The sequence below is a fragment of the Ilyonectria robusta genome (genome assembly GCF_021365365.1).
Source record: "Ilyonectria robusta strain PMI_751 chromosome Unknown BGZ61scaffold_8, whole genome shotgun sequence".
Classification (NCBI taxonomy): domain Eukaryota; kingdom Fungi; phylum Ascomycota; class Sordariomycetes; order Hypocreales; family Nectriaceae; genus Ilyonectria; species Ilyonectria robusta.
The window spans coordinates 1,153,704-1,174,849 of record NW_025764442.1 but is presented as its reverse complement, the minus strand read 5'-3'; the positions used below and the strand labels follow the sequence as shown (position 1 = coordinate 1,174,849).

At 54.8% G+C, this 21,146-nt stretch overlaps 13 protein-coding genes across 13 annotated transcripts; 8 read left to right on the top strand and 5 right to left on the bottom strand.

Annotated features, from left to right (window-relative positions):
- Window positions 1-945: 945 nt before the first annotated feature.
- Window positions 946-1,805, bottom strand: BGZ61DRAFT_531750 (uncharacterized protein; the record flags this gene model as incomplete). The annotated part of the gene is made up of 3 exons (XM_046253765.1): window positions 946-1,167; window positions 1,236-1,491; window positions 1,642-1,805. 3 exons carry the CDS (start codon window positions 1,803-1,805, stop codon window positions 946-948), a joined length of 642 nt encoding a protein of 213 aa, XP_046105483.1.
- Window positions 1,806-1,809: 4 nt separating this feature from the next.
- Window positions 1,810-2,365, top strand: BGZ61DRAFT_223927 (uncharacterized protein). The gene has a single exon (XM_046238137.1). The coding sequence runs from the start codon at window positions 1,981-1,983 to the stop codon at window positions 2,290-2,292; it is 312 nt and encodes a 103-aa protein (XP_046105482.1). The 5' UTR covers window positions 1,810-1,980; the 3' UTR covers window positions 2,293-2,365.
- BGZ61DRAFT_223926 (uncharacterized protein) lies at window positions 2,366-3,054 on the bottom strand. The gene has a single exon (XM_046238136.1). It carries the CDS (start codon window positions 2,904-2,906, stop codon window positions 2,439-2,441), a length of 468 nt encoding a protein of 155 aa, XP_046105481.1. The 5' UTR covers window positions 2,907-3,054; the 3' UTR covers window positions 2,366-2,438.
- A 501-nt stretch (window positions 3,055-3,555) lies between these two features.
- BGZ61DRAFT_450152 (uncharacterized protein) lies at window positions 3,556-4,454 on the top strand. The gene is made up of 2 exons (XM_046245699.1): window positions 3,556-3,812; window positions 3,868-4,454. Exons 1-2 carry the CDS (start codon window positions 3,740-3,742, stop codon window positions 4,329-4,331), a joined length of 537 nt encoding a protein of 178 aa, XP_046105480.1. The 5' UTR covers window positions 3,556-3,739; the 3' UTR covers window positions 4,332-4,454.
- Window positions 4,455-5,016: 562 nt separating this feature from the next.
- Window positions 5,017-5,754, top strand: BGZ61DRAFT_477209 (uncharacterized protein; the record flags this gene model as incomplete). Its single annotated transcript, XM_046248867.1, has 1 exon — window positions 5,017-5,754. The coding sequence occupies one exon, from the start codon at window positions 5,017-5,019 to the stop codon at window positions 5,752-5,754; it is 738 nt and encodes a 245-aa protein (XP_046105479.1).
- Window positions 5,755-6,907: 1,153 nt separating this feature from the next.
- BGZ61DRAFT_531749 (uncharacterized protein) lies at window positions 6,908-7,363 on the top strand (the record flags this gene model as incomplete). The annotated part of the gene is made up of 1 exon (XM_046253764.1): window positions 6,908-7,363. One exon carries the CDS (start codon window positions 6,908-6,910, stop codon window positions 7,361-7,363), a length of 456 nt encoding a protein of 151 aa, XP_046105478.1.
- A 1,148-nt stretch (window positions 7,364-8,511) lies between these two features.
- Window positions 8,512-9,456, top strand: BGZ61DRAFT_450147 (uncharacterized protein). The gene has a single exon (XM_046245698.1). The coding sequence runs from the start codon at window positions 8,685-8,687 to the stop codon at window positions 9,156-9,158; it is 474 nt and encodes a 157-aa protein (XP_046105477.1). The 5' UTR covers window positions 8,512-8,684; the 3' UTR covers window positions 9,159-9,456.
- On the bottom strand, window positions 9,198-9,586 carry BGZ61DRAFT_223879 (uncharacterized protein). Its single transcript, XM_046238133.1, has one exon. It carries the CDS (start codon window positions 9,484-9,486, stop codon window positions 9,238-9,240), a length of 249 nt encoding a protein of 82 aa, XP_046105476.1. The 5' UTR covers window positions 9,487-9,586; the 3' UTR covers window positions 9,198-9,237.
- A 512-nt stretch (window positions 9,587-10,098) lies between these two features.
- On the top strand, window positions 10,099-10,633 carry BGZ61DRAFT_223892 (uncharacterized protein). Its single transcript, XM_046238134.1, has one exon. It carries the CDS (start codon window positions 10,206-10,208, stop codon window positions 10,515-10,517), a length of 312 nt encoding a protein of 103 aa, XP_046105475.1. The 5' UTR covers window positions 10,099-10,205; the 3' UTR covers window positions 10,518-10,633.
- Window positions 10,634-12,085: 1,452 nt separating this feature from the next.
- Window positions 12,086-12,805, bottom strand: BGZ61DRAFT_477206 (uncharacterized protein; the record flags this gene model as incomplete). The annotated part of the gene is made up of 2 exons (XM_046248866.1): window positions 12,086-12,716; window positions 12,783-12,805. 2 exons carry the CDS (start codon window positions 12,803-12,805, stop codon window positions 12,086-12,088), a joined length of 654 nt encoding a protein of 217 aa, XP_046105474.1.
- A 169-nt stretch (window positions 12,806-12,974) lies between these two features.
- On the bottom strand, window positions 12,975-14,053 carry BGZ61DRAFT_223902 (uncharacterized protein). The gene is made up of 2 exons (XM_046238135.1): window positions 13,602-14,053; window positions 12,975-13,487 (listed from the first exon to the last, which is right to left on the bottom strand). Exons 1-2 carry the CDS (start codon window positions 13,845-13,847, stop codon window positions 13,149-13,151), a joined length of 585 nt encoding a protein of 194 aa, XP_046105473.1. The 5' UTR covers window positions 13,848-14,053; the 3' UTR covers window positions 12,975-13,148.
- Window positions 14,054-15,677: 1,624 nt separating this feature from the next.
- BGZ61DRAFT_477204 (uncharacterized protein) lies at window positions 15,678-16,962 on the top strand (the record flags this gene model as incomplete). Its single annotated transcript, XM_046248865.1, has 3 exons — window positions 15,678-16,279; window positions 16,335-16,742; window positions 16,797-16,962. 3 exons carry the CDS (start codon window positions 15,678-15,680, stop codon window positions 16,960-16,962), a joined length of 1,176 nt encoding a protein of 391 aa, XP_046105472.1.
- A 1,560-nt stretch (window positions 16,963-18,522) lies between these two features.
- On the top strand, window positions 18,523-21,141 carry BGZ61DRAFT_450140 (uncharacterized protein). Its single transcript, XM_046245697.1, has 5 exons — window positions 18,523-18,673; window positions 18,721-20,096; window positions 20,184-20,636; window positions 20,689-20,805; window positions 20,877-21,141. The coding sequence occupies exons 1-5, from the start codon at window positions 18,595-18,597 to the stop codon at window positions 20,946-20,948; spliced, it is 2,097 nt and encodes a 698-aa protein (XP_046105471.1). The 5' UTR covers window positions 18,523-18,594; the 3' UTR covers window positions 20,949-21,141.
- Window positions 21,142-21,146: the final 5 nt, after the last annotated feature.

Genomic DNA, 21,146 nt, shown 5'->3' with positions numbered 1-21,146 from the left:
AGGAAGATTTTTTTTGTTGGCCCTGTCTGGATCTCACTGTCAGATCATGGATGTCGTGCAGCGAATGAGGACACGAGGCCAACACAGGCGACCACACCACTACCTCCCAGATCAGGCTGTGAACCGTTGTCTTGTCCAAAGCGGCTGGCTGACAGGTTTGCTTACTGGTCCAGGGCTCTGCAGCAGGCTCTGCAGCAGGCAGGCTGGTTGGTTGCCTCTTGCCTCCTGGCGAAATCTATTCCTCGCCGTGTGACTTGCATGAGCCGCCTTGCCGACGTTGAAAATCTTCATGGATTGTAGTTGGCTATGCAAGGTACCAGCAAGCGAAGAGACCGAGCCCGACCAGAGAGTTTGTTTCTTCATGTCGACCTGACATGTACAGTAAAAGGACCCGCTAGCTTCGATGACAGCTGGACATGCCCTGCTAGTGGCATGCTGGATTTCTGTCAATGACGATGTTCTGCGGAGCGGAATCGCACCGATCTGCTTTGGCTCCTGGTTTTTTTTTTTTTTGCTTATTTGTCACTTTGCTTTTGCGGCATCTTTCAACCTACATACAGTAGCGCAAGTGACGAAGATGGACTAAATTTGGTAGCTCAGTTGTCTGCTAGCGCAGTTGACTACCGCCAGCCAGCCAGCTAACCAGCTAACCAGCCCGTTTCGGCGCGTCCCTGTATGGCGTTCATTACGACCCGTCCAGGCCTTTGTCCATCTTGACCTTAAAGCCGCCACCTCGTTGCCGCACGGGCGTCGCAACGAATAGGGGCTGGGGCCAAGGTGCCACGGGTGCTTGGGCGGGAGGGTGAGGTGATCAGTGAGCCCACCACCACCAGACGTCCAGCTGCCTCTCACAGCCCACCAGACGAGCCCCGCATATCGTGTCCAGGCCTTTCCCGCGCCTCGAACCCTCCCGCTTGCACTGGTTCGTCTCGGTGCATGCGCCTCTCAATAATCTGTTGTTTGAGGGTGTTGTCCATCGGTCAGCCCGGGATGAAACCCCGTTTGCCAGCTCTGTAAGCGCAGCTGAGAATCTTTTCCCGTTGCGATGGTTCTGACGGACGCCCAGGGATCAACAAGCGACGAAAAGTCTTTCTCGCCGTGTGCCTCGTCATCTCCTTTGGGAATTACAGGCTCGCAACTGTGGACGAATCCAGTTCCAGAGGTCGCCTGCTGAGGTCAGCTTGCCCATCCACACCACCAAGTAGTTCGCGTGCCTGGTGGTGGTTTCGTATCACCGATGCAGTCAGCTGCTGCAGGTTCACCAGATCGTCCTGAGATATGCCCGCCGTGTTCCCAGCTGCAAACCCTTCCGCACCCGCACTAAGGCAAGAAGCGAGGCCGATGCTCCCGAACTCATCATCGAGACCGTAATCCGTAATCAAACCAGTTCCTGACCGGACCTGGGGGAATGGATCCAAGCCATGGCCGCCGACCACAGTGTAGTAGGGCTTGCCGACGAGGGAGCTCCCTGGTTCCCGCGTGGCCAGTGCACTGGGCTAGCTTGAGATATCCCCTGCCAGCTTCTTTCGCCTGTTCGTGACTTGCAAGCCATGGAGCCATGGAGCCACCAACCAACAACGATGTGCTTTCCCGTCCTGGGAAGAAGCAGCCCATGGTTCGCAATTTTTGACCCCGGCATACCAGCCAACCTGGGCTGCAAAACGAGGCTTGACTTGGTCCAGACTTTCCAACCTGACCACGCGCGGTCTGGTTAGAGATGCTATAATAGTTTGTCCATAGTCTGGTGCGAAGAGGTCGCACAGACTATAATGGCTTCGGCCGAGGACCCTGCCGAGCTTCGCCATGGCCCATGGGATGACTTCCTATCTGGGCCGTCCGTCCGAGAAGGAACCACCCTATTCCCGAAGTGAGATGCACATATCTGAGAATTCCTGATGACTGATCAGGGAGCGTGGGGGGCTTCTCACCTATCCGGCTGTCTAACCGATAAGTCCTGGGCCTCCTGGCTGATATTAGCCGATGCGCACCATATCTCTCCGTCTCGCTTGCGGGCGCAGTGGTAGAGTGCAAACCCACATACTGGCTTTGGGGGTCACGCTGATGCTAGACCTAACACCTTGGTCTTGGGCGATTGACTCGGGTGTGGGGGGCAAATCCGGCTCCGTCTCCCCTTCGGGAGCGGGACCAATTCAACGTTCCTCAACCATGATGGTGATGCCTACTAGCATCGGTTTCTATCAACGGCAATCCCGTCTCACGTTGCCGTCCCGGCTCAGCCTTGCACGGCATTCCTCTCAAACCTATCTCGGAGATGTATCCTATCCGGACTAGTCCAGACATCAAATGCTCACCAAGATCACTAGACAGGCTCAGGGTCTCAGAGTCTCAGGGTAAGGATCGGCAGCTGGGCGAGCTCATGGCTGGAGAACACGAAGCTCTTGCAGCTCTTATCGTCCGGCACCAGCAATTCGTGGAGGTTATGGATGCTTTATCTCGGGCATACGCGGTTTATTCGCGGCGGCGCTTGTGAACTCCGCCGTAGCGTCGATAGCACCCGGGGGATCTTGGACTTCGGCAGAACGCCGCATCAATGCAGTCTGCCTCCCGTTTCGGTGTTGATAGAGCCCAGGTGAAACCCGGGTTTGGCGCCCGCGGTGGTGGAAGGCACTTGACTGCAGCGTTGGTGATGCCATTGGCCTAGTCTTGCATCTGTACCCGTCGTTCGTCAATCCAACCCGCCCCTCCTCCCGAGAGCGTGGTTGGTAGAATGATTTATGGGGATCTCGGCGAGTTGCGTTCCAGATGACGTTACATGGTAGGTAGCTCTTATTTTTGAATACCCGTGATGGCCTGGGGTGACACGAACACCCTGCCTCAGACATTTTGGCGTGGGCGGCCGCTCCAAAGGCGTGATGTTCAGTCACACCCTGTGCAACAAACGCCATTTGGGGTAATGATAATGCCTTTGGGGAGGCCCTCTGCGTCGCCAAGCGCACACGTCTCAAGTTGTAAGGCGACGAGTCCGTCTCCGCACCAGCTCGGTAGAGGGCATGTTGGTTGTGTCCTGGCCATGACAAGGCACGGGGCGCCTTGCTGCAATGCCATGCAGCTTGATCCTCCCACGTACGCTATCTGGCCCCTGGCAGGGGATGATGTAGGATGATGGTGTGCTCTGAAAGGTCGACGTAAAGTCGTTTCGATGCTGGCCGGCATAGCAGACTCTTGCCTGCCTGGACAACCCAATGCTCACAACAAGCTGCAGTGTGATGGGTGCAAACCAACCTTCCAGGTTGATTAGTTGCTTGAAGAGGTTGGAACTTGAGGTCAGGTGGCAGTGTTTAGGACCAGAGGGAGTTGTGAGGGTGTGGAGAGGCGAAGGCCTCTATCATTTGCTTAGCGCCTTTCCTACCCCCGCCTCCGAAGCAGGTAAAAGTGGAAGAAGACTAGCTCGGTTGGCTAGCCTCTCGGAAAAGCAGCACCACATGGCTCGTCATGCGGTCGTTGTCGTCGTGATAGAGACAGAGCCTTCGCTTTCCCATGCCATGGAAGTGGTGGGTCTGAAGTCTGATGCACAATATTGTCCGGTCGAGCAGGGGCTGAGGGGATTGGTATTCTACCTGACACACGAATCGAGGTGGCGTGTAGTTGCTAGTTGAGATGATCCATCCATTGATCCCTTGCAGCTGAGCTCTTGAAGCACGGCAACGGTGCGCAACCATACGAACCGAATCCTGGGCCGTTGGCCGTTGATGTCACGGACATTCGTGTCCTGGTTGCCATGTCTCAATTATGTGGTGAGGCTTGGAAAGGGCTCATGGGGTCCAGACCATCAGATGCTGGAGGCATTCTGCCTTTGATGTCATGTCAGGCCATATTTGCTTTATCCAGGGGACATGTAAAACTGACTGTCTCATCCATGGGAAAAGTATGATTCTCACGGGGGAGGACGAAGTGGCAATGTTGAAGAAAATTCCGTCGATGATCACCAGAGAGTCAAACCAAAATCCAGTCTCCTGGCCGCGCGTGTTGCTGATCTTTCCGACGGATCGTCAAGAAATCCCTCTGGTGGCGAGGATAGCTGTAAGTCGGCCTTGGTTGTCAACTTGGTAGGTAGTACGGTGCATATTGAGGGTGCAATGGTTGCTACTAAGGGATGGTGGCTGGCGTTGCGGACCATCTTGGCAGGTCGATTGTTTACAGGACATTGGTTATTTGGTTTGGGGTGCAGGACGGCCACCAATGAAGTGACGGAGCTGGTGCAGGAAGAGGCAAAGGGCTGTACTGCATCTACATTAGGCGGTTTGATCTTGCCCCCTCTCGGAATTCCCTTCTGGGGAGGGGTCCACACAGCCCCCGGGCCGTGTACCTGATATGATGAAAGGAAGTATGCAATTCGGCTGCGCAGTTGCGAAAGATGGCGTCACTGAGACGTTCTTCGCTTCAGTCTTGGATTCCGCGCGTGCTTGCTTTTGGGGGCGTAAAGCTTCCAGAACCGTCACTGGGGGCTGAGCTGGCTGCAGGCCAAAACTGCCAATGAGAGTCCTATCTTGGCTGTGTTGAAAGGTTGCAGTTGGATGTCTTTGGATGGCGGCAATGCAGCAAAGACAAGTGATGGCTGGCATGGGTCTTGAAACCCGGAGACACACACACGCCGGGTCTTGGAGCTGAGCACGATGCCGTGTGAGGCACGGGTTCGCTCTCGTATCCCCGCTGGGCCTCGCTCTAAATGTTTTACGGCATCCGGATCGGCATTCGCCCTTGCACTGAGATGTGCAAATTCGTCAGACAGAGACTGGTTTTCAGGCTCCGGCTGGGGCGACGAAGACTGATGACGGTGGCCTCAAGACAACTCAAGACGCAGCACCTGGCCGCAGTGGACACTCCGCAGTGGACACTTGCGTGCAGTTGTGGAGTGGCGAGAGTGGGGTCCCTCCAGGATGAATGGTGGAGGTTGACAGGGAGGGGGCTAGTGGGGGTTAGGGGGATGGAGCAACCAACCATTCCACAAAGCGTCTAGCTTTACTGGAGAGACACACTAAACCTGATGCGTTCCGGATGTGCCGCCCCCTGTGCTGCGTTTCTGCCTCAGGCTCACTGTCTCAACCAGTGAGCCGCCCCGTGCTGTGGCAGGCTCCGATCGGCGTCCATTCCATCTTCCAGGCGAGCAGAAGCTTGGGCTGCAATGAGTGGGTACCTAGCGAGCGAGGAGAGAGGAGCAGCACAGCGCAGTGCAGCACAGCACAGCACAGCACAGTACAGCGGCACAACCAAGCGCCCGTACATCAATCATACCAGACTCCTGAGCGAGGGAATTGGACTACGGCTGCTGGTGGGTGTGCGCCGCTCGTCGCCGGGCCCCAGGCAGAGGAGAAGGTCACACTCACTGAAGAAATGCAAGCAGCAGGTCCGGTCCGACGAGGAACAATTGACAGTGGACACAGGAGCAGGCCACCAGCGAGCGAGGCTCACACCACGACCCGTGAGGAGCGTGGGAGCGTGGGAGAAGACACGGGGAGGCACGGGGAGGCACGGAGAGGCACGGGGAACGACACGCCCTCTGTGCAGTGCGCGGTGCAGCGCTGTGCGGACACTGCCGTACAGAGGTGCAGAATTGCACGGGCGAGGGAGGCAGCGGAGGCAAATATCTGCCCACCACCGATGTCGCTGTGGTGTTCATCAGCCCAGGCCCCAGCCAGAATCTCGGCTGATGCCCTCGCGGTGGAATCCGGGACCCTCATGGCGCTCAGGGCCCTCAGTCAGCTCCCGTCTGAGTCACCTCATCCGCTCGCTTGAAATGGGCGAGTCGTCGTAGACTATGAGCAGAGAGGGTCGAAGGGCCAGCAAATTTTTCTTTTCATCTCGGAGTTCGTACTATGACGCCCAGTGAGCCAAGCCGCGCAGCCAGCGGGCCTAGAGGGAAAAAAAAATCACACGCCAATGTCTGGTGTCTGGTGTCTTGAGCCGTCTGTCTGGCTGTCTTGCCTATGGCCCTCTGGTTAGCTGGGCTCTCTCGCTGCTGGCCCTCTCAGCGTCCAGCGTCGGCCTCTGGGGGGCTGCTTCTACTGGCTGCTGCTACTGGCTGCTGCTGATCCTCACACGCCTTCGCCCACGCCTTTCACGTCTTGGATTCAATCCACGCCTCATCCCATGTCCTCGCACCCTCCCTCCAGTACCCCCACCCCCCTTGGATGCCTGAGACACCCAGGCGTGCTTGGTGGCACGCCCTCCCATCCTGCTCATGCACCCACCGGGCGCCCCCCATGAGCCATCCAGAGGGCGTGAAGGCGTCAACAGGCGTGGGCGCTGGTGGACGGCGTGGACGGCGTGGAGGGGGGTACGTACCTTACACACAAAGAAGATCCTTGCTGGCGCTAGTATCGCTGCAGGGCATGGGCGGGGCTAGGCCCATCCTTGCCGCCCTCACCCTGCTCCGGCTATGGAGCTACTCTGGTTTGGGCGGGCGTGGGTGACCGTGGTACCCTCCTCCACATTTTATTAGGCAATGTACAACTAGCGCCATGGCCGTCTTGCAACTGATCATCAACCAGGCTGTGCGTGCCCGGTGGGTGAGCAGAATATACATAACCCTCCTCTGCCCTCGACCTCCATCCTGCTCCTCTCCACCATCACCACCTTGACTCCTTCTTGCCTCTGCAACTACCTCTTTCTCTTTTCGAGCTGCTGGCCTGCCTGGATACGAGACTGTCTTCAGCTTTGCAACACTGCCTCTACACTTGTAATCTCTTCACTCTCGTCCCCCACCTGTCTGCCTCTTCGCCTCGCCCGACGAGACGAACAACTCTGCCTCGAACCCACCACCTGATCAACTGTCTACCTTGGCTTTGCCTGGGTCTTCGACTTGATAAGGGACGCAAGAGATTTCTTCGTCTCTGACTCACCCTCACTCTTCACCACCACCAACAACCAACATCCACCCGACGCCGCCATGGATGACTGGACTCACTCCTTCTGCCTCGCTTGCGACAAGCAGGTTCACACTGCCAGCGATGCCTACTGCTCCGAGTCGTGCAGACTAGCCGACTTTGAGAAGACGTCGACCCCGAACTCCCAGGCCAGCTCCCCTGGCTTCACTCCTCCTGGCTACCCGTGGACGACTCGGTCCGCCTCCAACGCCGGCTTCTTCCTCTCCCCCGCCTACGACTTCACCAACGCAAAGCCTTATGGCAATGCTTCTGTACAGCACCAATCCTCCAAGCCGACTGGCACCGAACAGTCGACCCGAGTCCTCACTCCGTCGAGCTCACACAGCAGCCTCTGCTCCATGCAGAGCACCTCTACAACCGGCGAGCCGGGTCAACTGTCCGACAAGACGAGACAAGAACTCCGAGCCTACGCCGTCTCCTTCGAGCAAGTAAGGCTGCAGCGAAGACGATCATACTAGAGGTCACACTGCTCCATCACACCTCGATCGAATCACAACACTCATATACCCCGCGTCACACTCGACCGACTTGATTTTTTAAGACTACACAACTCACTTGGCCCATGACACATGGACACCACACCACACATTACACATCCACTTTTCTTTTGAACAATCTGTTTGTACTAAGAAGGGCATTACACCGGAGCACTGCATACCAAAAAAAGTTTGTTTTTCTATTTTTCATTACGACTCCTATCTGTCGACTCGCTGGGATCATCTGGGCGGCTTTTTTTGTCCATCATCATGGATTGACGGGATACGGGAGCCACAATGGGCATCTTGTACCAAATACAGGCTGGAGTTGACATCGCATGCTGTTTCAGAGCATGGATTACGGGAGCAATTGGAGCTATGGGAGGGAACATCATGATATCTGGGATACGACATCGTCTAATCCGCCGAGGGCGGGACGGATGCACACATTTTTGGGAAACTTGCGACTATGGCGCACGGGACGACTAGGCACAGCAGCCGGTCTTTGGGATGTCTTTGGGAGGCAATGCTGCACTGCTTTGGGGCCAACGCCTATGGGTGATTGGCCATGTTGACAGGAACCACGGAAGACTGCATAGCATAGCATAGCATTAGCATAGCATACTATAACCAAAGACTTTTTTTACCCTCAGACCAGACAATGATGATCTCGCACGCTCCATCGCCCCCTTCTCTCGCTTGCTCCCTCGCTCCATGGCTGCACGGCTCCAAGTAACCCCATACTAGCTTAGCCTCCATGCACCTTAGCTAGCCGTGGGATTTTTCAGAAACTGTCAAGGCACTTGGGGGGCATCGCTTTCCGACGGAGAGTGTGACTGGGATGGGCCTCGCCGGGGTCGGAGGACACTCACGCCGGACCCAGCGGCAGCAGCCAGCCGCTGTGGCTCCACGACCCGCGGCCTGCGGACTGAGGCAGGCGGAGGGCAGGAAAGTTCCACCTCCCCCGTCAAGCGTTCGGCCTGGACGACGGGCTAGCGATGCGATGCGAGCTACGACGGAGGAGACGGAGGAGACGGAGGAGACGCGGCTTGAAACTTAGTTTCGCAATCCGTCTCTAGATGAGGCAAACCCACAGCCTGAGCACGACAGCATGAACAATGCAGCATAATTTGTAATTACCAACCTAATTAGCAGGCATTCTCTGCACTCTACCTAATTAGCTCGTGGATGCTCAGCCCATTCACGCCTGTGAACCACATTCACAGTTACGTACGGAGTAGCAGCCAAACTACCTACTCACTCTGGTGTTCGGCCACCTGACACAGAAGGCCCATGGCGATTGATGGGCCATTGCACCACCAGCCGCGGGCAATGGGCCCACGACAATTCCCGCAGCACCACCAGGACATGCCATGATGCCACCAGGCACAACGATAACCGTCGCCCCCCCACAGGTCCCTGGTCTCTGGAAACTCCGGCCGGCACTGCATGCAACCTGGGGCCGGGCCTGGGCCGCCCCCAAGTCGCCCTCTCGGGCGACAACTTTGCATCTGGTTTCCCCATCATTATCATCTGTCCCGTTGCCCGAATTGGAAGGCCGGCGTTACTGGGGATGCAGCGACTGCAGCGACTGCGACCACGGGTATCGTCTTCCTGGTGGATCCCCCCCCCAAGGCACGCTAATTCCCAGGCACACATCTGCACTGGGAGTGTGAAGTACCGATATTATACCATCATGCTAATAAGAGGGGCCGTCGTCGTCTCCTCTGCTGCCAGCGCATCTTTGTTTGGGAGATCAGCAATGCTGACTTGGTGACTTGGTGACTTGTTTGGTAATAAATGTGGATATCGCTGCCCCCCTGGCGAACCACAGACTCGGCACGCTGGGCGGGTGTCTAAAACACTGACACTGACACGGCAAAATTTTCGCTGGCAACGCTACCGCAATACGCATTGGATGAGCGCGGGAATGGAGGCGGAAATTGGGCATCCGATGTTGCGTTCTGGCGACCCGGCGACAATCGCTCATGCGACGCTGTTATGCAATCACGACAGTGACCATGATTGATCCCGCCGCAAGCGTGGGCATGGCGTGCCGGTAGCTCTGGATGGTCGGCCGAGAACGATGTCATCGTCGGCGGCATCCGTCACTCGGAGAAAAAAAAGGTAACTACCCCAACAACACGACCTTATTCGCAGCCTGGGGCGCTAAGCAGCCCCCCAGAGACACAATGGCAGTTTCGGCAGATCCTCAGAGCTCGCTCGGCAGTGATTATTAGGAACTCAAGTGGGCTGTTTCAGCGAGAGGGGCCCCGGCAAGAGACGAATATCTGCCCATGGATCGATGAGATCGAGGTGGCTGCTTGCAACTGTCCATCCCGAGACGGCTTTGGCAGGGCGCTCCCGTCTTCCCTCGACAATTACTGTCGGGACTGCCGGGCTCCGGACGTCGCGAGCCATGCATAGGGGTCGCTGGGTGACTCTGGCGAAGGGGCTTGCTCGGCCTGCTCCGTGTCTTTGTCTTGGAGAGTCTATCGTCATCTCCCTAACGCTATGCAATCATGGCACGGCACTTCGATCAGGGGATTCTTACTCTGATCGTGTGCGTTGTTCTTTGTCACCTTGGACTGGCATCATCGATTTTGGATGACCGACTCATCTGCACCTGTCTGTTCCGGTTGGACACGACGTTTCGTCATCGAAAGACCAATGTTCCAGATCCTGGCATGGAGAAGAAGAAAAAAACGAAGTCTCTTCCGACACTCATTCCAGGACAGCCCGCCACTGCCACGAAAAGTCTCACGTACCCACTGGCAGCAAGACTTGGTTTCTAACTATTGATGGGCTTTCGTTGCTTCTGTGTATGGCAAACACAGGCAGGTTCTTCACAAGTCGTGTAACCAACACATCCCAGATCTACAAGGGAGCCCAAAACCGGGACACCCGTGGATGGTTTCGAAACAGAGCACGCCCCACGGCATGTCCCCAGCTCTCCCTTCTCGGGCGCTTTGAAGGATTGATTGTTTGGCAGCTCGCCCCCTCCCGACAGCAATCTCAAATGCATTGGCGAGCCTCGGCTCCCCTGCACCACCAGCAAGGGAGCTTTGCCTGGCTCATTGGCTTTGGGCGTGGTTTCACCACGTGGATCATCCCCTCCACCATTTTCCGCGGCTGACGGTCCGAATGGTCAAGGTTAACGCCTTCTTACCTCAGAACTTGCTCTGCACTTGGTGAACAAAGCATGATACTGTGTACAGTACTACCTAAGCCCAGTTAGGTTTCTCTTTGTCCTGGGATCGAATGCAATACCCACTTTGATAGTTGGGAACCTGATGCATGGAGCCGTCTAAAACCGGACCCTCTGGCATACGCAAAAGCTCTTACAGCTCAGTGCCAGTGACGACGGCATGTTGTCCCCCCTTTGGACAGTCCAATGGCAACGCACTCATCGACGGCTTTTGCCCCTCTCTCTCGACCCATTGCGGAGCGGCAGGTTGCCAATTACAACACATGCCGCGTGCTGGGTGAGGTCCATTGACTCAGTGCCGCTCCTCTCACTTCGCTGGCACAATTGGCCCAACGCAAGTGCGACAATCGCCTCGCTCTCTTGGATCATCATCGGTGCTTGATCCCGAACCGTGAAAAATCAGAAACCCTTCGCCTACTCGCGGAAATTCGTCACACTCGATGTCTCGAACCATTCTGCGAGGGATGCTTGCCTCAAAGCCGAGAGTCCTCGGGATGTGTCAGCCACGATGTCCTTTGGCCATACAGGACAGAGTCCACGGCGTTCGCGACCAGCCTCGAAAATTCCTGTCAGCAGTTGTTCCACTTGGGCGGTCCAATAGCATTGCTTTGAGAGGACGCAGGTGTCGTCAGCCCAGAGTTAGAGCTGTCAACATCGCTCGTGGCGGAGCCGGCCACGTTGTATTCACTCATGTACGAAAGTTCCAACACCACACAGCCTGATGCTAAAAGAGGAGGGCGGTTGGATCGGTAAAGATGGCGTCCATTGACAGGCGTCCATTGACAGGCGTCGATAGACGAGTGCCACCAAAAACATTGGCCTCCTTGCTTCCGCCTTTTCTTTCGCACGTACCGGTTTTGGAACGATTGTGCCTTTGTTGCTTTGTTTCGAGAGTTGGCCACAGTACTGACCCGCCCGCTCGCGTCTTCCCGGCATCAGGGAGCCGAGGGAGAGCTGTCCAATGCAGGCGTTGAGAGCTTGGCAGCGGTCCCTGGGATTGGAGTATCATCCTGGAGCCTGGTGCTACACGATCTAGAACCCAGCAAATGAGCAGGCCAGCCTGTGCTCGTAGATCTTGCTGCACGTCTATGCTTTTTCTAACCTTAGGGACCAACTAACAAAGGCTCATGTTTCGAGACTCGTGTTACCCTTACAGGAGTTTGAGGACCCACTCCACTTGGTGAGCACTGAAAAAAACAAATAATTGTAAGACGAATTGCATAAGGAGGCAGCAAGGCAGAAGAGAATCTCATTTCGGCTCTGCTGGTTTCCATGTCTTGCGGGCGAGCGTTGTCTCATCAGGCATGGGAATCCGCACAAGGCTGACTTTGGGTACGGCGTGGCTCTCCGTTTGACAAGCAGGAGCAAATTGCGATGTTGTTTTTTAAACTGGGGTATTGGGATCCGCTACTTACCCTGTCGGATTCCAGATGCCAAAGGCAAATGTTTCTTTTTATGACGCCTTGTTTCTTTTTCATGCGTGTTGACGCATTGTCTCATATGTGTATTGATGTAGGTCCCGCATTGTCCTGGGTCGGGTAAAGGTCAAAGCCGACCGACCACCACACCCGGGGAGCCGGAGGGCCGTGAACCGGGAAATGGCCTTTTGAGACGTGATTCACAGCGGCTACTGACCAGATTACGGCTGATTCATTCTGCCTAAGAATGGCCTGACATGGGAAGAGAGACGGTAGCAGGCTCAAAGCTGAAGACACGGGAGGTCTTGTGGAGTTCGCACGTAGAGCACTCGGACAGCTGAGAGAGGGAATGCAACGCCTCGTCACGCCTCGCACGGAGCGAGAGACCGCCAATTGGTCTTTCTTCGCCTTGTTGGGCACCACCGTTGTCGTCGCTCGGTGATCTGGGTGGTGCGACGGAGCAATTGGGATCGCGATGGGATCAGCGATGCCCCGGCCGAACGGCGCCGACTGGGGACACGAAGCGGACGCTGCGGTGCTGCCCGGCCCTTTTCCTTTGACGGATCCTCTGACGGACCGTGGACCGCAAGCCGTGGTCAAAGACGGGGGGACAATAGGGCATCGTCTACCCCACGGAGGCGAATTGGGGCGTTTCACTCCGGGGGGGGGGCGGGCGTCCGTTGTGTTGACGAGGAAGGGGGGCGTCCGTCTTGATTCATTCACCTCGAGGTGTCTTCGCCGACCGATGGGCTGTTCATACGTGGACGCCCCTCACCGGAACCGGGCGAAGTGAGCCATTCTTAGGGTGGCAGCAGTGAGACGGTTTCTGAGCCGGAGAGACTCAATGTCGCACCAGCGCCAGGGACGACGAATTTTTTTTCGCTTCACGCCGCTGGCTTCCTGGGCCGTCCCATCCCCAGGTTCCTAGTCCCGGGGCGCGGCGGCACCGGGCGGGAATCACTTCGGAGGGAAATGCACCAAGTGGTTACCGCAATTGGTTACGATCGGAGAGGGAGGCGAAAAAGGATGTGGAAAGTAAGATGTCAAGCGCCGTTGGGGCGGTTGTTGAGCACCATCCGTCCATCCCAGGCGGTTTAGGGTTTGACGGCAGAGGCCTGGACCCGGGACTCTGAGACTGACTTTATTTACTAGCCGGTGATTGAAGGCTGTGGCGACAATCTGATTCTTCCCGACCTGCATGATGAGAGTTGAGGCCGATACTCCGTAGGGCCTGAGTGGATGGTGTCTGTGATGTTCCTGGTTCTGGCATTGAATCTTGGAGGTTGGCAGCCGGCGTCCGCTGGTTCACCTCGCTTCCAAGAGATTCCAGCGCCATGCTCTCTGACGAGATGCAGCATGCAGCCCAGCCGCCCCTGGCTCGCAAATGTAAACAGAGGCTTGATGGATGTGTATCGCGATCAACCTGCATTGACAGGCTGCAGGCTAAAACTCGTCTTGATTCGCCCCCCTCCACCCCGGCCTGCTCATTCGCTGATCAGCGAGGATGCCCAATGTTCCGCGGCGATGGTAGCCGTGGGTCAACTAAGGCAAGCCGGCAAGCACAAGTGCCTGAAAAGAAAAAAAGGCCTCGTACATTGTGCACTGCCGTCAGCACCAGCAGCACTGAGGAGGGGTTGCAGAAGTGTAAGTTGCGTACGTAGTAGTGGTACACGCACACGCAAGCCCGTTCACGACAGGCCAGCAGGGAGGATCCTCGATGGAATGGCACGGAGCGATTCAGGGCGAAGCAGATTGGTAGCTGTTCACCTGCGAGGAACCAGATAGAACAATGCCGTTTCACGATGGGCGCTGACGTGGACGTGACGGTATCCAACAGCATGAGCGTCGGGCAATGGAAGAGTGGAGAGGGGGAGGACGTCGTCGAGGTGTGTCGACGTGCGATTCGAGGACGAAGAGTGGACGAAGAGAGTGGAGAGAGTGGACAAAGGAAGAGAAGGGGTGTGTGGACTGCGATTGGCAACCTCCATGGAGTAGGAGGGAAATCTCTGCGTCCTTGGCCTGGCACGGGCTGCCTCAGCTGGCGAACCGGGATTTTCTCTTGCGGATAGAGTACTCTAGCCAGCAAATGGATCGTGAAGCTGGGTTCGGCCCCGTCAAGGACGGCAAGGACGGCCAGGCACCCGTTGAGATGGGCGAGATGGGCGAGATGGATCCTCTAGGATCCTCCAGAATCATGGAGGAGCCTGGTTGTATTCGCGGGAGCCGGGGCCGGGAATCCGATTGGATTTGCTGTTAGCGGGATCTACCCGTGCGGTCCGCCCGGTTGGATTCACCCATCACGTCGTAGTAGGATGGCACCTCCAACTCAGTTTGCACCAAGCGCACAATCGGTGGGTGCTGGCACGCAGTAGTCGTCGGCACAATCATCAGGATGCGGGCAAGTCTTGGCTTGGGCCTGATGGGTCTGATGCGCCAAGTTGGTCGGGTTTGGGATGGGGACGCTTGCGCTGCGTTGCGATGGAGAGTGGACTTTCCGGGGAATCGAGCCGACAGCGCGGATAATAGCACCATGTGGACTTCACCTGTGTCCGTTTCAGTGGATGCCAAAGGCCAAAGAAAAAAAAAGGACCAAAAAAAAACATTAAATTTGCCGAGCTGTAATGTGACACTCTCCTCCACTCCCCCTTCAGCTCTTAGTTGGAGCTTTGCGAGACAGAGACAGCCTTTGTTCACAAGTGCTGAAACGCCGGTCAGAAAGCTCCGCTCCGATCACGGCGGCATCCAACACCATCACGGGCCTCTTTGCGGATCGATCTAACGCTGGTGGTCCGGTGCACCGTAGCTAGCAGGGCTGTGACTTTTGGCGAAACGGCCCAAGAATCGCTGGTAAAGCTCGCAGGGTCCAGAGGATGCGCCGTAGCGATGGAGTGAATCTACGTGCAGACTAGACGTCCGCTGTGGCAAAGAATGACTGCAGCGAGTTCAGGTGAGTTGACTGGAGATGGCTTTGGCGTGTTTGGGAATTCGCATGGACATGATAGGAAGTCAGGGTTTTGTTACGTAGTCAATGTTCCGACTGTGTGTAGTCGATTCAGGATCTGTTGATTTCAGTTCATTGAGGTCGTGCATGAGGAAGAATAGGAGGGGATAATAGTAGAGAAGAACAATACAGAAGAATACTATGCATGAGTGCAACGCCCAAGTTGTGAAATGCATCACAAAGTTATGGCCAAACTTGGGCTTTGAGGTTCAATGAAGCATCCCCGTGTGAAATGGTGATCAGACGTGCCTCCTCTCCGCGCCGAGTGAATCATGCAGCTTCATTGCTTTGAATAGCGTAGACATCAGCTGAATACAGGGGCGCTGCAGGGGCGTTGAGTAGTGAATTCTCCGAAAATGAAAACATTGCCTTGAATCTTGGTGCTTGTTGTGAGTGCGTTGTGAGAGCGTTGTGTCCCTGTTGGGCGGCGTTTGCAACGCAACACGCCTCGCTGCAAACGTCGATGGATTTTGCTGCCTTCTATTGACAAGCCCACGGCTTCTGCAAACGCAAGCCTGCAAGTGTTTGAAATGCCCTGAGGCAGGTAAAACCCACAAACTAGGAGAATTTCCCAAACGCACATCGAAAAGGCAACGCAGGTGCAGCTCCTAGCTCTCCCTTCCCACAATACCCAACATCGTTACCTTGATTGCGGCATTCTTCGGCAACATGTCAGAACAAACCATGGACGGCAAACGCGCCCTCGACCACGACCGAGACACCGAGTCCAGTGACGCCAAAAGAAGCAGAGTTATCTATGTTGTCGAGTCGCCAGGAGGGACACTTCGGGAAACCAGTCCTTCCAGAGTCCGCCGAACATGCGCTGAGCCGATCAGCGTCGACTCCAACCCACCGCACCAAGCTGTCAATAGCAGCATCGCTGTCCGCTCTCAGCTCCGCGATGAGCTCAGCCTGCTGTCTATTGAGGAGAAGCTCCGCAAGGGCATCGCCATGAGCTTGGAGAGAGAACGAGCATATGAGAGAGCCATTATCAAAGGCATTGAGCGTAACCCCAGACTCAAGTTCAAGGATGTCCAAGATCTCGAGGGGAGCCTGTTGACCATAACTGGAATGCAGAAGGTTGCAGACCTTGCCTCTCACCTGGACTTGCCCATTCATCCCGGGCTCCTCACAGCAGCCGGAGCCACAAAAAAAGACGACGTGAATGAGGTGACCGTGGACGAGTCGATGGAAATCTATCCTGGGAGATTTGATGGGGTCTCGATGCGCAAGGCAGTTATGGGCTTAAAATTTCAACAGAGGCTCATCATGTAAGGCCGATTTCTACCACCATGGCCTTGAGCCCAATGCTGACATTGAGATCAGGAAACGATCGAGCGAGCGCCTTCAAGCGATCACAGGGATCTCCAATAGTAACGCGTTTACGCCTTTTGACACCACATTCAAACCTGGGCGCATGATCATGCCGGCTGAGGAACCAAACCCAAAGAAGTTTTTCTTGGGGCTCAACTCTCCTCTACCCCGACTCTCCCCGCAAGAAGGCCTGCTCGCCTTCCTCGAACATGCATCTCGCAAGAACGGATACAAGAAGCTTGAACTGAGCTCGCTAGTTTTCAAGAAGCTAGAGCAACATCACATGCAGAGTCTGGATGACCTCGACCATCCAATATTTGGAGCCAACAGAAGGGGACTGCGGGCACCATCGGACACTGGTGATATACTCATGAGCCTTGACGACAAGATCGGGTCCATTTCCTTGTATGAGACCAATCTGTACGTTTAGTGAATCATGGCACGAGATGACGGAACTTGCTTACATATGAATAGAATCGATGAGTCGACGGGTCATTCTGGCACATGGATCTGGTTTAAGATCACGAAGCCATTGTTCTCGATCAAAGGGAAAGCGCCTCCTCAGCTGAGACCGATGCCACAGTCTTGGGTCGTTTTTGCTATCCCAACGTTGCAAGTTATGAAGACCAAGGACGAATAGGATCCTCCTCTCCTCATTTCAACTCCCGGACACGGAACCAACAAGCAGAAGCCAGTACCAACAGCCAGCCTGGGAAACTTTGAAAAGCTGAAGCTCCAAAACTTTCTGGGCCCGACTCGCCAGCTCGCCCTCTCGTTCATGTTCAGTAAAGACGGCACCCCGAGCTTCTCGTGCTCGGCCAAACCGAAAATAGTTACCCAGTGGATACCAAGGAACTTTCTATGGCTCGATGATGTTGAGTGCTATGTACGTTCGGACAGGTCTCCGGAATCGTGGTGGTCCTCGTTGGACACGCCTGCAGAGCGGAACCAGTCTCAATGGAGTGAGATTCAGCGGGCCATGACCAAGTTCTGCTGCTCGGTAGAAGTCAAGTCGAAACCTGGAGTTGGGTGGGTTGAAATCCCTGGGATGGAGGCGGGTGGGCCGACAACCAGGGCTGGATCTGGGCTTCGATTTGAGGTCCCGAACAACTAGCAGCAGTGCGAAGGCGAACGCAATTTGGGAGACCTGAAAGGTGACCAGGACTTAACATCTGCATCTGCAGTCGAGGCTAGGGGGCTGGTGGCTTCGCTCCTGTCCGCTTCTTCGCATTATGTTACGCTGTGCCATTCAATGACATACTGCTCGGGTTTTTTTTTTCAAGGAGTCAAAAGTGCCATAGAAAGGAACGGTGGCCATCAAATCACTAGAAAATTAGATACTCTTCAGTTGGCGAGGTAGTTGAAGGTTTCGTAGAAAGGAATCCAGTTTCAACCTCCCAGTGTTTTACATGCAATCTCCCTTGACGCGTTAAACAGATAGAAGATGCATAAGGCGGGATGGAACACAGCCCACAGTTCGTACATGGCGATTTTGGACATTGTGGAATGGGTGGAGGCTGAAGTTGTACCCAATTGATCCGAACTCAACATACTCAGCCTAGCTTTATGGCACTACGAAGCTTCGCAATGGTCAAGTATCCTTTGTTTCTGGCCATCGAAGTCGCCCCTGTACGTGACTTAAACATATTGGATCGTATGCAAGTTTTCATCGCTACTCCTGGGAATGATCCCTCATTCCAACCAGAGGAAGTGACACATTTCCAACCGCAGCATTCCATCCCCCCCCCCCCGGGTGCATGTCACCACACTCATGCTTCTGTTACTTAACCATGTTCCTAGCGCCAGATCGATTCTCCACCTCGAATGATTGCACTCGATAAATAAAGGTTGCTCCTCAACGCTCATCTACATGCGCTAAGTTGCAAAGTCTATGTTTATATAGACGCGATATTTAGAGCGCGACTAGTGCCGCTGGCGGACTCACGACAACCCCGTCATCTAAATGAATACTTGGAACATGGGAAATTTCATGTCCGCCTTTTTGTCACACTGTGGCGCTTTGCATGCTCGAGACGGTGAGGTGGCCGCTCACTACCACCTAAGACATACACTGTACTACACTGTACGTCTGGTACGTACCTCCTCAAGACGGTGTAGACCCGAGAAGTTGTCTCTGTGCAGCCTTCTTCGTACATGTCCCGAGTCACTTTGCTTCTCCTCCCCCCCCCCCCCCCCCCCCAAAAAAACTCTGCATCCGTCATCTTCCAGCCAGGCTTCCTTTGCATCGCGCCCATCAAGCGACGTCGCAGACATGCGAGTCTATTGTGTCCTTTGTGGCAGCGTTGTTGAGACCGAGACTTCAGATACTTGGATGGGAGAATTCCGGGCTCGTATGCTTTCGATCCACGCCGCCAGAACATTTCTCACTCGTTAACAGTGTACACCGAGACCAACAAATATGACCAAGTACGAATATCTGGAGTCGGAACACTCGACACGAACCAAACAACAGTCCCAGCGGATCCCAACCGGCGCTATGATGATCGAAGCCCCGATCGGGGCGCGATCATCGATGTCAAGTTGTGTGTTTCGCAGCACCACCACACCGAGCGTATGAGTCTGAGAGAAAACAATATCGCTTTCTGGGGATTCGGATTCCATGCCGCTTGTTGGGATCTTCTAACGACGGTTCGCCAGCCCTCTTTCGGAGATCTTTTCTATACGTGCTTGTCTATGCCAGTCTCATCATTCGGCCTCTTAGACTGGGGTCATTCCTACGGCGGAGCCGCCATCCGTTTGACAGATGGATTCTCGACATTCCACACGCACCTAGAATCTCGAATGTTGCAAGAGCCGGTAAGCTCTGGCATTCGATTTGATCCTATGAACATCCCTGGTCTCTGTCGTCTTCTAGAAACCTTGGCTCCTCCCAGTCGTCAAGAGCGTGCCCGTCTCACGATGCCAAGAAATTCGAGAACACGTCTCGCAGGCAGTGATCTGTTTAACTCTCTCCCCGCAGAGATTCTTTGTAAAATCATCATCGACTTGCGATCGCAAGATGTCCACGCTTTGAGGCTTGCTTCGCGAGCGTGTGCCAATGTTTGGCTTCCTGAGGCGTTTTGGGCGTCAAGGTTTCTCGAAGATGGAGAGTGCCATCACATATTCGAGGCTCAACATATCAACTTCAAATCCTGGGAACAACTGCACTTTACCGTCAGAATGGTGTCGCAAATTTGCCCAAATTTGAAGAATAGGAAACGAATTTGGGAACTGGCAACACGTCTTCACGACCAGCTGGCCGACATGCCGCATGTTCCCTGCATGGGCCGTCCTCTACACGGATACTTCGAGCGGGCTGATGAACGTGATAAACTGGCGTGGCTTACCGCTAGTCGCGGGCTAAGAGGCCCCGGCGAGCCTTTCCAAGATGGTTGTCGGGCCCTGCGAAGTCGGAAGGTCCATATCCAGACGCGCTCTAGGGTTACGAAGGTATTCGTCTCGTTTTGTCGTCTTCTCGGCGGCGATTTTATCTGCGGACTCCGATTCGAACAAGAATACGGACAGAACACAAGTCTAGGCTATATTCGTGCCGACCGAGAGGTTCCGATAACCTTTCCAGCGTCACAGCCACGCGGATCGGCTTTCACCATTTCCGAATTTCAATTGGCGCTTCACTTGGAGGGAGTCAAGGCAATCTCTGTGTTGACAGACGATGGGGCTTCCTCTTCTTGGGTTGGCGACCACGAAGGCATTCCAAAATGGTGTTTGGCAGATGTTCGAGGGACCATCTCGACTCTGAAAGGAGAATTTGACGTCGGTTTCCCTTTCTCGTTCCACCCCCTGTCCTAGTTTCTTTAAGGGAGTCGCTTATGCATAGGACTAACACTCAATGACCTGTAGGCTTTCAAACTGCTGTCTCTCAGCATTTCCACCCATGCGATGTCGCGTGGGGATACCGTTGGAGATTTTCCCTTCCGCAACATTTGCAATTGGAGCCACAGTGTTCCCCCAAAGCATTTTCTATTCAGTAGAGCCGACTACGAAGACGAGTCCATAATGTATATGGAGAGCTGCAAACACCTCTCAGCGATTACCTTTGGGGGTTCAGATGGACAAGACCTTTCCAAGCTTGTCGAAATTGCAATGTGCTCCTTTGGTGTTGGTTCTGTTGCCGGATTCGAGTTCGTTTATAACGATTCCAGCCGTCGATCGTTTGGCCGCCTAGAACCACTTCCCCTTGGATTTAACCTTCAACAAATACCATCTGAACCGGAAAGAGTTGTGCTCTCCATCGATGGCCCTGGTGGAGAAAGGATTGATAATATCCAGATTCAACGAGGCGTGGCGGTAAAGGTAAACGGATGCCGTGTCAATCTGTCACTTCGATAGACTAACGATAGCGCAGATGCGAACTAATCGAGGGAAAGTGGTATTGTTTCCGCCACCTCCCTCTACCCATGCCGATTCTTGGGAGCCGATTGAGTCTCCAGGTCGTGTTATCACAGGGTTTTATGGAACGGAAGTAAGTTTTTTCGCCTTTGTTAAGATATGAGCGTGGGCTGCGAACTGCACTGACAATAAGCCAATCTCAAGGGAAACTACTTGGACAGTTTCGGCACAATCTCTATCAACCCGGGGGTAATGGATGTGACAATGTTGGTATGATTTAAGGGGTAGTTTGCGGATGGAGAGGACATGTATCTAGTCTTTGGTGGGATGAACAGTCTCGACGATAGAAGCAACCAGAAAGAAATTCTCGGAATGAGAAGCTAGTGGATAACTTGACTGAAGTGATGTGAAGTGGTACCACTACGTGGGTGGCGAGATGGAGTAAGCGTTGATTGTGGGTGCCTAGACGGGTTT

Bases quoted from the DNA above. Each gene is read 5' to 3' on its own strand.
- BGZ61DRAFT_223927 (XM_046238137.1), top strand. From the start codon at position 1,981: ATGCGCACCATATCTCTCCGTCTCGCTTGCGGGCGCAGTGGTAGAGTG.
- BGZ61DRAFT_223926 (XM_046238136.1), bottom strand. From the start codon at position 2,906: ATGGCGTTTGTTGCACAGGGTGTGACTGAACATCACGCCTTTGGAGCG.
- BGZ61DRAFT_450152 (XM_046245699.1), top strand. From the start codon at position 3,740: ATGTCTCAATTATGTGGTGAGGCTTGGAAAGGGCTCATGGGGTCCAGA. The intron at 3,813-3,867 runs CTTTGATGTCAT...TGTAAAACTGAC, and splicing joins AGATGCTGGAGGCATTCTGC to TGTCTCATCCATGGGAAAAG.
- BGZ61DRAFT_450147 (XM_046245698.1), top strand. From the start codon at position 8,685: ATGGGCCATTGCACCACCAGCCGCGGGCAATGGGCCCACGACAATTCC.
- BGZ61DRAFT_223879 (XM_046238133.1), bottom strand. From the start codon at position 9,486: ATGCCGCCGACGATGACATCGTTCTCGGCCGACCATCCAGAGCTACCG.
- BGZ61DRAFT_223892 (XM_046238134.1), top strand. From the start codon at position 10,206: ATGGCAAACACAGGCAGGTTCTTCACAAGTCGTGTAACCAACACATCC.
- BGZ61DRAFT_223902 (XM_046238135.1), bottom strand. From the start codon at position 13,847: ATGCTGTTGGATACCGTCACGTCCACGTCAGCGCCCATCGTGAAACGG. The intron at 13,488-13,601 runs GTACGAGGCCTT...GCGAATGAGCAG, and splicing joins TGCTGACGGCAGTGCACAAT to GCCGGGGTGGAGGGGGGCGA.
- BGZ61DRAFT_450140 (XM_046245697.1), top strand. From the start codon at position 18,595: ATGCGAGTCTATTGTGTCCTTTGTGGCAGCGTTGTTGAGACCGAGACT. The intron at 18,674-18,720 runs GTATGCTTTCGA...ACTCGTTAACAG, and splicing joins GATGGGAGAATTCCGGGCTC to TGTACACCGAGACCAACAAA. The intron at 20,806-20,876 runs GTAAGTTTTTTC...GCCAATCTCAAG, and splicing joins CAGGGTTTTATGGAACGGAA to GGAAACTACTTGGACAGTTT.